The following is a 14,762-nucleotide window of genomic DNA, read 5'->3' on the forward strand; positions in this document are numbered from 1 at the left end:
TGCAGTGCACAAGTTGCTCTTCCACTTGTGTCGTGTTTCCATTAATCATTTTCCCATTTTTCTCTTCAAAAAGACGGTCTGTGGAGACTGTCAAACCTTAAGGCCCGGACACACAAGCCCGATTTTGGGAGTCAGAGGCCGTCAGAGGCCGTCAGAGGCAGTCGGGCATTCGCGGCGCCCTACTCAGGTTTGTGTGTCCCGTCGTCTCTTTACGGCACCTTTTCACACCTCCCGACGCCTCTGACCTCCCGCGGCCGATTCAGGTCAGAGAAAGTCGGCCCAAGCAATCACTCTGATTAGCTGTTCACACTACCGCTGCCTGCTGGTAAGGACAGTTATTGCCACTCGTCGACTGAAGTATTTGCGGTGTGTTCATAGGCGGGCGGCGTAGCGGGCGACGTAGCCGACGCAGCCGATGAAGCTGACGTAAAAGTCGGGACGCCTTCGGTACGCGTTCTTTGGTCTCAGGTGGGTGTGTAGCGGCCTTTAGAGCTACTCAATTGAGCCATGTGAGCCATCTGCTTTTAGATGCTGGTTTCAGGCAAAGTATAAAGCCTAGGCATCAAAGCCACTGCTGGTCAAATGTACATTAGTATTAAATATTAACACGGTCCAGATATTAGTTCTTTACTTCTGCACGGCTCTGCATGAACATGAATGTATTTGTTTGATAAATAGGCACGTATCTATGTCAGGAGGCAGGTTCATTTTTCAATCTGTAATGTTGTTTTTTTATTTATGTTCACAGAGCTGCACCAGCTGAGCAGCTACGGCAGATAATAAATGATTAGGAATAACAATCAAATCGGGAACTCACAAAACAGCAGGAGGATTTTCAATAAAAATTGAAACATCACTAAAGCAGGGCTACAGGAATAGCATCGATAGAACATTTCGGAAGCAAGAAGGTGGTTTAAGAGATGCAGAGATTGAAAAAAAAGGGACTTTACAAACAAAAAATGCAATAAAACGCAATATCTTTCAGAGAAAGATGTGTCAGGTAACTTCCTAACTTGTCTTAGGCGAGGCGTGTGGCGCAGTGGACTAGTGCGTTGGTGTTGGGATCAGGGGACCATAGGTTCAAACCCCACTGCAGTCAGCATGTCGTTGTGTCCCTGGGCAAGACACTTCACCCCAAATTGCTCCTGTGGGGATTGCCCACAGTATTGAGTATGTAAGTCGCTTTGGATAAAAGCGACTAACAAGTGACAAGTAATGTAATGTAATGTCTTCTTGCTTAACTGTGCACTGGCAGACACTTTTTTTGTTTTTCTGTTGGAATGATTACTAGGCACAACTGTCTTATTTTCACACACACGTTTTTTTTCAAGTGATAAAAACAATGACATACTAGTCTGTAAGTCTTTGGAGTTCTTCCTTAAATCCATTGCAACCTTGTACAGCTTTGTTTTTTTTCTCTTGTTGATGCTCTGTCAGAGAGGCATTGATTGAACCTGGTGGTCATTAGTTAGTTAGGAGTTATAATGGACTGCATCACATTTAAAAGTTGTCAACAATTCAGCTATTCATGAGCTTTTGGACCAAATGTGCAACGATGATGAATTTCATTAACGTAGGATTGGTTTTATTCGTTTTTCTCCTCTTACAGAATGTACTGTTCTGCTTACTGGGGAGTAATAGAATTAGAAAGACTGGGCAAACAAAACTGTTTCTCGGAGCTTGACAAAAGGCAAAAATAACACGGTAAACAAATGAATGTACCTCGATTCATTTATTATTTTCAAGCCGAGGGCAGCCGGCAGAGAGTAGTGTAGGAAGCAGGAGACATTTGTTTAATCACAGAATAATGATATTGTGATGGATTCTGACCTTTAGCAAGTGGTATCATGTATGGAGATTTAATTAGCGAGCCAGGCACCAGGCAGGATAGCGGATATGTGGATGGAGTGGGGTGAAGTGGAGGGGGGGTGGTGGAGGAGAGGGGGTGCTGTCTGGATGTTCTTAATGAATCCACTAGTCATCCCTTCCTGAGGATGTGGCCTAGACTGACTCATCAGCCGCTGATTATGCCTCGCAATCAGGAGGAGGGATGGAGATAGTCGGCTCAGGAGACAACACCATTCAAAAGGTTGGTCAAACTGAACCAAAAGAAGTCAGAAAAGAGGCAATAACAGGAAATATGAGCATGGGTGGGAAGGCAGAGAATGTCCTATTGAAGAGTTTCTTTCAAGTGAACGATGAAACGTGGTAGGGATGAGTGTGTGTGTTGGGGGGGGGGGGGACTGTGAGAGAGATCAAGGAAAAGACTCGAAGAAACAGCGGCGACCGAGTAGAATAATCTAATTAATTGGAGTGAATTCAGAATGTGAAGTCGATAGCACGTGACAAATGTGGAAGAATAGCCCGTGGCATGTTAGTTAATGACATGTAATTAATGATCATTAGCAGAAGGGATGAGGGGATGGCCGTGGCCTGTCAGGGACTTACAGGCGACCTTGTAATTTTCTCCTCCATGTTTAGAGGGAGGGTGAGGGACAACACTTCCCACTGTGCTCATGGAAAGCTTTGTAAGGAATAATAAAGGGGAGAGAAGGACACACACACGGATGGAAAGCATAACAGACAATGAAAAGATGGTGCTAACTTTTTTTATAAGAACATGAGGAGGACAGGCAAAACGTGAAAGAAGAGCGACAGAGGCACCGAGCAATGAATCAAGGATGAGAGGAAAGAGAGCAGAGAGGGAATTTATTGCGATCCCGCTGTTTTGTTGTTCTGTTTTTTTTCTGCTGACACAGTGAACATGGTGGGAGCAGGCAACATTTTTTTTTTTATAGGTCACATGCCACTTCACAATGATCTATGGATGCAGGCCCTTTGCAGACTTATACTGTTGAGCACGCATTATGTGGCTCAGCCAAGCGTGGCCATTTGGGGGAGAGAGGAAGCATCCACCCTCACTCACCCTCTCACCATCCATCCTCTCGATTGCTCTCACCCATAACACCACTCTCTACATACTTTTTCTTCTCAACTTCTCCCTCTTTCCATCCATCCCACTCCGACTGAAAGCCTGTTAAAGATGGTGTAGCAGCAAAGGTCTAAGGGGAGTGAGTGTTTATAGTGTCCTTGAACACATCTACCTACTCTGATGATTTCATTGTTTCTCGTCCCAACAACGTTGATACCTCAAAATATATATGTTTAAATCCATTCAGTTGATGGTAGTGAGCTGCTAATATAAAAGTTACAAATTCTTAACCTTCAAAATCTGTACTTTGTACTATACATAATATATCTTATTGTTCTAATATTCTGAACTATAAGTAAACTGTATCTGAAAGAAACATGCCTTCATTTTTCACATACAGTGTATGTACATAAATTAACAATGATAGTTTAACATAGCAATCTTTAAATACAATCTTTATCCTTAATCCCTTTTTATTGATTCTTTAACATGATGCGAGTGGGTAAAAAACATATTTGATATTTATGTGGTTGTGGGATTCCTTAGTTAGTGTTTCTTATGAGTGCCAGAACCAAACAAGCACTCTTGATTTCACAAAATATCCTGAGAAACCTTGTTTGGTTGTATAAAAAAAATAGTGTGCGCATTTGTCCAAGTAAACTGTGTATAGATTGTTGCTCTCTACACCAGGGAAGGGAGACACAGAATGGAGAGGAAGTGAACACTGAGCGTAAACTACATTTCAGATGATATCAGAGACACTGCGCTTCCAGTGATGCATCAATTACATGAATTAGTGACTGACAACCAACCATTCATAAAACTAGAATTACTGCTTTGTGCTTTTATGTGTCTGCTACCCAGTCCACTTGTAGTTTACAACTTTCCGAAAATGTAATTACTTCAACATTTGTGTGAAATTGTCATAAGCAGCATAAAGATTATTGAGTAATGGACAAAATATGAATTTTGTGATGTCACGCTGACCTTGATATTTTTGAATTAATCCCGGAGTCCATTTGGACGTTTGTAACAAGTTTGAAGAAATTCCCTCAAGACATACCTGAGATATTATGTTCAAAAGAATGTGACAATGTAATAAAACATAAACGCAGTTCAAAAATTCAACGAGGGGATATTATAAACTCTAACCATCCATCAAAGACACATAAAGGATATGAGAGTTGTAAATCTAAACATATTCTCACTGTGAAAACAATCATAGGAAATATATTGCCTTTATTTACATCTACTCATTTACTAATGCTCAAGCAATAGGCCCCTGATTTATGTGTGGATTTGTCCATGACACCTCATTTATAACTGTAGCATCCACTCTAAAGCAACATATAATAATCTACATTTAAATAAAGTACCGTATAAATCTTTCATATATAACGTATATTTATCGCTACTTTTTTGAAGAGCCTCTCTCTGGCTTTAAAAGCTCCACCTCCATCTTTGCAGTAGCCATACTTACAAGTGGAGGCAGGCGTGTGTGTATGTGTGTGTGTCACAACTCATCTATCTCCTGCAGAGTCCACCGTCACTTGTTCAGCAGGGTCTAATTTATGCGGTGGCGGTGGCGATACTGTGGCGGCGTGGCGCATGCTGAAATGGCATCATTCCTCAGCGCTAACCCCTGTGTGCTCCCTCACACTTCCTCTCCCTGCTGACAGCTACACCCCAAGCATGATTTATCAGGCCCTCAAGCAGCAGACAAAAGCGCCTCGGCACGTGTGCCGTGCCAGAGACGACGAGTAATAGATAAACACTGTGATTTCAGAACCAAACACAAGAGAGGGTCAACTTCCTAATGTCTCCAGATAGTGCATGGCTAAGGTCAGAATAATATGGACAGAGGCGCAGTGAGAGGATCACATTTATTTTTTTCTAAAATATTGCCATGACCAAGCGAGCACATTTTAGCTTGTAGTATTTTGTAGATTTATAAATTCTCATTTGTGGCTCTTGTGGATTAAAAGAATGACTGGCCGGAGTAAGAAATATACTATTTGTCTTTCCAATTAGTGTATTTCTTGGGAAAAAAATTGCATTGCATACATTTTGAATGCAACGGTCTTCATTATATCAAATACATAAATAATGTAGGCTACATTGATTGGATTATGCATTATCTATAGGCTACTTAGTTAAAGAAAATATACTTTAAAAATCTAAAGCAAAATGGCTCAGCCAACCATTTGAATCAATACACATTGAATTGATATGTGTGCTGAAAAACAGACCACATCAGAGTGCTCTGCTATGTTAACATAGACACATGTAGATAATCCACACCTCTCTGAACTCAAAATTGGCGGTCGTGGTTCACATAGGAGCATGTTAACTAACAAATGTGCTCTGATCATGGATATGTTGTCTTTCTTGAGGTTGACAGCTTGTATTAATGATGTAATGAGCAGAGGTGGGAGTAAGTCCTACATGTGCAAGTCATGAGAAAGTCTCAAGTCTTGACCTACAAGTATCAAGCAAGTCCCAAGTCACTGTGGTGAGAGTCAAGCAAGTCAAGTCAAGTCATTGCTCAGGTCAAGCAAGTCAAGTCAAGTCATACGAAATTCTGATGAATGAAAAAATATGCGACTCGAGTCTGACTCGAGTCAAGTCATGTGACTCGAGTCCCCACCTCTGGTAATGAGTATAAGAAAAAAACATGCATGAAACTGCTTTGGCTGCTTGTGAAGCTGGTCTAAACATGTAACACCCAATTGAACCTTGTTTTTTATGTGCACAAAGTGAGAAAATGAAATGAACTGAATCACTGAATTTGTAATGCTGTTATGGAGAATGGAATTATGGTAATTTGGCTGAGCATTCAGCTGCATTGTTTAAAGAGGGAGCAGATTAGAAGAGGCAGTGGATAGTTAATGTCACATCATAATGGGATGGAGCATGAACCCACCTACGAACAGTGTTCAGGAAGGCTTCCTGCAGTGCACCAAGGCTCATTATATTTACAATAAAGAGCCTTCACAACGGATTATCCTCCAGAAAGACTCACCTATGATGTCCCTCAGAAACTATTCTAACAATAAGAAATCACCAGTGTTTGTTTTTTCTATATGCAGTCTGTTTAAGTGCTCTTCTCTTAAATGGGTTTGATAAATGCTACTTTAAACAGAACTGCTGGACGCCAGCTATTCTGACAGATTAGGAACAGTGTGTAATGTATGTGTGGAATTAAAAAGAACTACCAATATAGTGTAAATCTCCCAAGTAACATTACATTTGGTGATGTGTAAATGTGTCTGAAAGTAGGGATGCTCCGATCGCCAATTTTGGGGCCGATCGCCGGAATCAGTATCGGCCGATACCGATCGCCGATCCGATCGAGTGGGCGGGGCCTATGGGGATCTTCCATTTAAAGTGATGTTTAAAACTCAGTTAATGGGGCTCATTCACTGGCACTTCCACAAACAACAACCTACCAACATAATTATTACATTCAAATGAAGTACATTATTCAAGTTTACATTAACTTTGGATAATAACACGGGAGAAATGAGCGGAAGCGCTCTCTTTTCCTCTCTCCCCCTCTCTCTCTCTCCTGACAGCCTGTATCGTCTCATGCAGCTCACTGATCCAGTAATGAGCGACCCGACAGTGAAGAATAAATATATTTATAACTAGTTTAGCTTGTTCCAGAGGTAGATAAAATAGCTAAGTGTGTTAGGTCTAACTCTTGTGTGTTTCGCTCCGCTCACCGGTCCGTCACAGCGGGTGGAGCTGCAGGATTTCTGCTTCACACACGTTGCATACCGCTATTTTATTGTCCTTTTCGGACACCTTAAAATACTGCCAGACTCGTGAAGCCATTTTTGCGAGCTTGTTTTGCCGCGTACAGAGAAAAGCGTCATGTATTTTACGTCATCATTTAACGTCATGCGATCGGCTCTCGCGATCGGCATTTTTAGAGAGCACCGATCGATCGGAGCATCCCTATCTGAAAGTCACAAAATGTGTTTGTGTGCATTGTAGTAGTACTCACCGCACTGCTGCAGGGAATGTCTTTGACTTTGAGCCAGGCCAGGTCCAGTGTGCCTTCACCCTTGTAGCACGACTGCAGCCTCTCCTTGATTTTCTCATTGATCTTTCGCAGAGAGAAGACACACAGTGCAGAGTCTTGCGACGCCTGACGTGGACGCCTCTTTTGGCCTTTTGAGAAAATGGTGAACAAAACATCATCATCCGGTTCCACATCTAGTGAGCGTGCCAGGATAGCACCAGCTTTGGAGAGGTAGGCCGCCTCGAGTAATCGGTACTCAACGTTGCCACTAATGCATCCAATAGGGACCTCCACGTAGGAGTTAAAGGCGGTGTCAGCCTTGCAGAGGCGGACTATCTTGGAGGTGTACACCTGTTCCCGACCAGTAGAGGATCCAGTAGTTGGCCCGTTCCCCATTTCCGGCTGCAAAGTCAGGAAGTACACAAAGTTCCCACTGGCAAAGCCATAAATGTAGTATATGTCAAAGTCTGGGATGACAGTGAAGGTGTCTGAAGGGATTTTAATCATAGAGGCCACAAACTCATCGTGGAAGACATAGGCAAACATGCCATCTTCCTCAGAGTTTCTGGCCAACTTGCGGCTAGAGATGGTAGGGAAGTACTCTGGTTTGCCATCCACTGCTGTGGCTATAAATAGCATGTCTGGAGAGGCATTCCCATATGACACAATGACGCCAAACACAGAGCCACTCTCGTTGACACCAGAGAGGTAGTGCTCCTTCTTGTGGAAGGGCTCACCCAGTTTGAAGAGGTCATCTAGGCGGAGGAGTTTGCAGATGCCCTGGTAGAGGCTGCCACACGCTAGCAGCCGGTTCTCCCGATAGTCCATCAGGAGCATCTTATTGACATTGTTGGTGAGCGATAACGGCTCACTGCAGGGCTGTACAATACGGGGTGGGTAGCACTTGCGGTTGTCTTCATCTGGACCAGTCTCATGGGACACCTGGACCTCCAGGCTGGGGGACAGTTTGTATATGCGATTAACAGCTCCCAAATAGACATTGCCATTGCGATAGTCCACTGCAATATGGTTGAATTTCCACGCAGGGTTCTCAGCATGAAATGATGCATACTCGTCCTCCTGAAGGGATGCTGTGATCACCTGGGAGCCGGCACTGTGGGCTTGTGCGGCTTGCACCACGGTTTGTGATGTCACAGGAAGCTCCAGACTGGACAGGAAGCAGTATACAAAAAAGCAGGTCCGTGTCCTCGTTAGGGACGTCATGGCTGTTCTCAGGCTGGGAGTGGTGAGGAGAGGGAAGGAGGCACAGTCCAGTGCGGTCGGCCAATCAAGATCAAGCTTCTCTTGAGATTGAGGACATCATGTACCTAAAGAGGGAAGAAAGAAAACCCAGTGAGCAACAGGAACACAAACATGAGCAAAACATTGCTACACATTCAAGGTAACATTTACATGGTATTGATAGATAAACATTATGCATATGATATGCATTATCTCGCACAGATTATAGCACAGCAATTTAACAAAGAATAATGAGGAAAACGGGTGAAGAGGCCACACACTTGAGACAAGAAAAAGAAATGGGCTAGACAGAAAAATGTCATAGACTGAGGCACAGTAGAGGTTTAAAAGGCAGTGTAGAGGGAGAGCTTTAGCCAATAGGATGAGTCCATGGATTGAAGAAGAGGACAGAAGAGGAGGAGTAATGCATGGTCTCAGAGGAGGTGATCAGCATGGCTCTGCACCATCTCTCTGCATGGACCCTTGCTCCTCTACGCCCCTCTATGCCTTTCTGTTACAGCCGCTATGCACCTAATTGATTCTCCCCTTGGAGTAGCAATTTGCATGCTTTGGCGATTTCTCTCTTCTCTCCCAATAGGGTAGCTCACCTGCTGACACTGCTAGCAGAGAGAAAAGGACTTTCTTTCTTTCTATAACTACACACAGACACACATAAACACTCACACAGAAACATGCACACGCACACAAAGTAGGTGGTTTATGGGTAGAAGAGGAACAATTAGGGAGGAAATGCAAGCGATTGCAGAAATGAGCTTCCCTATAGTCCTTCGTTCATTTGTAAAGTCTCAGCATTAAACGTCCCACCACATCAGACAGGCACACACACATGTGAAACCATGCCAATTTAGTGAACATTTTGCATGTTGTGGCCAAGTAGAACTGTTCTATCTATACCGTCAAAGCAGCCAGCACACCGCATAAGACACACACCAGCAGAGATTATCAAGGGGACCCTACAGCATTTCCTGTAAACACGGTGGTCCCCTGTGTGTGTCGCCTGCTCATTAGGCCCCTCTCCAAAGTCAAACTCCATACCATGAGGATAGGTGTTAACCTGGGTAGTATCCAGATATGAGTTTTACACATGCACACACAAAAAGTGAAAACCTGTGCTGACTGCATGTTCTAGCAATGTGTACAAATAATATACTTAATAACAAATGTTCTTTTCAATTTGAATAAACAACAATGAATTGACATGTTGTTGTACGAGAGGTGCATTTAAAAACTCTGTGTAAATCTTGATCAGCAAAAATTACGGTTTTACGGAAGAAGGTCCCTGTTGCATTGAACTCCAAGAAAGAAAAGGGCAAAGATATTAAAAAAAAATATGTATATAGAAATACGACTAATTCCGATATTTAATGGCGTAGCTAAAACCTTATGGCTCAAAAACTATTTTTTGTTTTTCATTCATTCTGGCATAACGTTCCAATTAGACATATATACATTTATTGGGAATCAATATGCTGTCACCAATAAATGATGGTTCTACCTGACATTATCCAGCCACATATCTCATCTCAAGTTCATATCCTAGCAATCACAAGTTGTGGTGTCAAACGCAACCTCACTGCAATCTTACCAATCTCCCCTCCATCAGCTGGCAGGCAGAGAGAGAGAAAGAGCAGACAGCCTCTCCACACATGATAAGAGGACCAGAGAGGATGATGAGAGGGATAAAAACCGATACAGAGATAGAAAAGGTGACACGTCGACAGGTGTGTGCATTTATGCTCCGATGCGTGTGAAAGTCAAAGTAAGTGTTTCCCCTATATACATTCAGCAGCGGCACAGCTATAAATTAAAATAATAATAAGTGGCGCTCGGGAAGAAAAGCAATGTGGAGCGGCACCTCACCACTTCATCAGGAGTTTGACCTTTCCTTCTGGCAGAATCTACACAACACATCAGCCCCATTGAACAGCCTAGTCATGCCAGCCTATACAGCACATGAGGGGCAGAGCTTTACTCTGTGTGTGTTGCAACTTGCATATATATTTATTGCACTTGACACGTCACGCATGGCGTTATTTCCACTGGGGACAGGGGGGACACTTTTCGAAATCCCGTTTGTGTCCCCCCACTTTACAAATATGTTTATTATTATTTTTAACGCAAGCCGTAATCGCCACGGAGGAGCACACAGCGTCTGTGAGCGAGCGAGCGAGAGAGAGAGAGAGAGAGCGCTAGAGAGAACACACCTTTATCAATTTAATAGTTGTAAAAAATAAGAGACAGGTTTAGAAAAAGGAGCTAGTGAAAGCTGCTGCTGCTACCCTAGGGGGGATGAAAGGGCAGCCATATTGTTAAAAAAGAAAGAAAAGTGGAGCTGAAAATTAATCTTACAAAAGGGAACAGCACTGGAGCTCCCACCTCTCATTTACCTAGCAGGAGGGACAGCCATAACAAAGTGTTCCTCTGAAATTCACAGACAACTTTATTCAGCAGTTATTATTAATAGAAAAGAGTCGGAGAGGAAAGAAGGGAGGGGGGGGGGGAGGAAGCTCGTTTAGTTGCCGTTTGCCTTTGCCTGCAGATCATCAAGCGCCATTAATTGTAGCTTGCTTTGGATCTGAGGATGAGGATACACACACACACACACACACACACACACACACACACACACACACACACACACACACACACACACACACACACACACACACACACACACACACACACACACACACACACACACACACACACACACACACACACACACACACACACACACACACACACACACACACACACACACACACACACACATACACACACACACACTGCAGTTGCGTGCCATTAGTACATGCCTTTTGTGTTGATGAGGTTTGAGAAAAAGTGCAAATTATGGCGTGACAGAAAAATTACCTCTAATTAGGGTTGTGATCAAATATTTCAGCAATATTATTAAAATGATTATTTATGCATACTTGGACTGATGGGAGTTTAAAGAAACAAACTTTACTATCTAATTTTGTAAATATGTCAACAACAGACCTGTTCAAGAATCTGGCAGATGCAAAAAGGTAGCATGGCTTCAAGTTCTGTGACCTGTGTGTCTCGCTAACTGCTCTGGGCTAGCTTCAAGATTTACTCAAATATCTAACACACACATACACACTCACACACCCACACACGATCACACATTAACAGCCCTATAGACTCAAAGAGTGCTAATGAATTCATGATTAGCACCACACTCTTTTCCAGACATACACTTCCAGGATCGTTGGAACTGTGGGCAAAAACAACGCTGTTTGTGTGTGTCTGTTTGTGTGCATTATTTCCATCTGTGAGACGGAAAACTGAGTGTAAGCCTAGTCTTGTAGTCATAAAATAATTGGGATATTTCTATTTTCTCTTTTTTCCTGTGTTGTGTTTTTAAACGCTTTCAGGCCAGGAGCAATCGCATCATAACTGTAAAAATACAGCCCAAAAAAGGGAGATAAATGTAACCAATTAAGGGTATTATCCTGTGTTCAGTGCAGAAAGTGAAATGTGGCTTTTGAAGGGAAGTGAAGAGAAAGTGTCTAAGCTCCATCAGGTGAAGTTGCATCGTCGAGGCTGTACACCAGAAATGTGTTGGCAAATGGATCAAATATGCCCCAGCCCCAAAACAAATGACGATTCAGTTTCGTCTCCAACACATACGTTTAGTCTGGCTGTCAGAAACTGCTCAAAAGTTCAGAAAAGACACAAACACCCTGTAAGGTTCACAAATAAACTGCTACAAATTGCTCTGTTTCAGACAAAGTATTTTGAGGCTGCAAAGCAAATTCCATGGACAACAGCTATTAGGGATATGTCATGAGCCATTTTGGTTTGGCAATGATTGTGTAATGGAGAGCCAAGGCCACACATGACAATTTGAGGAGACACAACAACAAAAAGCAAGTGTTGACAAAATAATCCCCTGCTATTTATAGTCTGGAAGGGGGGAGGCATTTATGTGTAAGAAATGACTTGGAATGGAGGAAACTGTCAAAGTCTTTGGTAAACAGCTTAACTTCTCAGTGTCCAAATGTTTTAAAATAATTTTCACATTCATAAAAAACACTAGGAGTAAAATAGGATTAGGAGATTAAGAGTGAGTAGGGAGTACGTTAATTACGCATAATCCTTTATATTCATAAAGGAAGAAAACTATACGTATCTAAGGTAATCTGTCAGTGGGTGCTGGTGCACTGAGACAATTAAGACAACTGCATAACAAGGCTTTAATGCAGCACAGAAGCACAATGATGACAGAGATTTAAGAGAGAGCAGAATGTAGAGAATAGTGAAGTTTAATAAAGGGAAATAACTCATTTCAAGGCCCTTGCAGTACCTCAAAAGTGGGAGTTGTATCAGTCCTGTCATGTTTAATTTGGTCATTGAGAGCAATGTTTGAGGAGAAACTAGGGCAGCTACCTATACAGTGCAAACAGAGTAGGGTTGCACCATTGGAAAGAATACATAATTACCATTCTTTTTTACTGATATTGCAATTGTGATATGATTTACAATATCCTAGGGATTGATTATTTTTAGATCATAATTCTCATTATTAAAGTCCTTTAATGGCTTTTGCTCTCTGGGGATTCTTTTGTCAGACATGGCTGTGTATTACGGGCATGTTTGTTTCTGGTTGACATGTTATCAGATAGAAAGGTTCAGGGTGGTTGATAGCTGTTGTTCTTGTTTAGCCTCTCACTGCTTGAGGCTATCCACCTGCTCAAATGATACGGCTAAACTGCTAATATGACGTCTGCTTGGCAGCTTGGTTCCATCTCTCTTAGCCTACAGTGGAGGGGCAGTTATAATTAAGACTTTTTTCATATGATTGCAGAAGCCATTGGTCTGGGTTATTATAAGCATTGGGTTGTGAGTAATAGTAGTAGTAGTAGTAGTAGTAGTAGTAGTAGTAGTAGTAGTAGTAGTAGTAGTAGTAGTAGTAGCAGTAGTAGTATACAATCAAGAATTGGTAGACATGGGAAGAGAAAAGTTGGAAAAGAAAGATAAATTGGAGTGAGGGAGCCAGAGTAAGATAGAAAAGACAGAGAGAAACACAGTGACACATAGGCAATAGAATGAAAGGAAAATAAGCAGACAGAGCTGTGCGTCCCAGATCAGTGGATGTACTGACTGGAGTGGTGAAGGCCTACCCCCCCCTAACCTCCCTCCACCCCTCTCCCCTGCTGGGCTCTGGCACTGATCAGAAGAATACGCGTCAGTCTGCATTGCAGCCACACACTGCGAGTGGAGGAAAACAATGTTCTTGCACTCAGAGCATAATCACAGTCACAAACGGTCACACTCAGGCCCAGGCCCAGGCCCAGGCCCAATCCCAAACCACACCCTACACCCTACCCCTCCGTTTGCGCGTTCGCGCGGAGGGTCCGCCACATTAAGTGCTGTTCCAAACCAATGAGTGTGGAGGGGGAGTGGGCTATCGAGTCTGCATCGGTGCTGACTTCACGTGCTGCCCTACCTGACCGGACTCAATGCTGTGTGTGTCCGTCAGGAAACAACCCAAATGTGATTAAGATCCATTCTCACACACGTGTATGAACAGACACATAGATAAAACTTAAATTATGATAGAGTAATCATGTCTAACATGTCAAACATGCCTAACAGGCTAAGATAACCCCTGCTGATACACAAAACAGATGGCACACTCATCTCTCTAAGGAAGGCAGCAGCAGAACAGAAAAAGGAGGCCAGAGAGGATGGAAGAAAGGCGGGGTGTCCTTGGTTACATCAAGACGTGGATTAGCAGCATGGATTACTGTCACCAGATACCCTGTCTAGATGGAGGTTAGGAGGTCTAATCCACCCCGGAGCTGTTGATATTACAAAGAAAGCTTTTGGATTGGACTGTCAACTGGGTACATATGATATGAATGGCAGAAAACCGACTGAAGGACTCAGATATGATGTACTACAGATGTAACAATCGTCCCAGTGTTTACAAGCATCAACACGCTGCAAATAATACATTATGTTGAATTATTGAAATAATTCAGTTTTAGAATCTGCACCGAAAACATTTTTCGATTTTCAAGGGAATCTCTCCGTCTTCCTGTCTCGCTTTTTCGCTATTCTAGAGTGAGTCAGAGCATTTCAAAGAAGGGGTCTAGGCAAAGATCCAACTGGACGACCCTTCTGGATTTTAGAGAAATAGCTGACATCTGCCCATCCCCTTTCTTCGCTCATCTCTTTTATTATTTGCCAGTCCTTCTCTTTCCCTTTCTTTTACAACAAGTCAGGCAGTTCCTGAAGGTTTTCTGTACAGAAAATAATCGTTTCTGCATTGCGTCTCTTTGCATTACCGGGCCGCAAAGAGAGTGGGGATTGGCAGAGTCCTTGAGGGAGTACAGCTCTCAAACAGTCCTTGGTTCCAAAGTAAGGTCACTCAAACACATACACTGACAAACTCTACCCACTCTTGGCTGGGACTGGGCCTTTGTGCAGTGGGTGCTGATGCAGGCTGAGATTGGTTGTAGTGTGTTATCATCAGTGCAGATCAAGAGGCTCTAATGTCATTAGGAGGAC

At 42.9% G+C, this 14,762-nt stretch overlaps 1 protein-coding gene across 1 annotated transcript in view; it reads right to left on the bottom strand.

Annotated features, from left to right (window-relative positions):
• plxna4 (plexin A4) overlaps positions 1-14,762 on the bottom strand; it is a 216,184-nt gene that overhangs the window by 185,479 nt on the left and 15,943 nt on the right. Inside the window, exon 2 of the mRNA XM_034133662.1 lies at positions 6,942-8,287. Within this exon, the coding sequence (XP_033989553.1) occupies positions 6,942-8,183 (1,242 nt within the window). The 5' untranslated portion in view covers positions 8,184-8,287. The remainder of the gene's footprint in view (positions 1-6,941; positions 8,288-14,762) is intronic.

Source organism: Trematomus bernacchii, unplaced genomic scaffold (assembly GCF_902827165.1).
Source record: "Trematomus bernacchii unplaced genomic scaffold, fTreBer1.1, whole genome shotgun sequence".
NCBI lineage: Eukaryota > Metazoa > Chordata > Actinopteri > Perciformes > Nototheniidae > Trematomus > Trematomus bernacchii.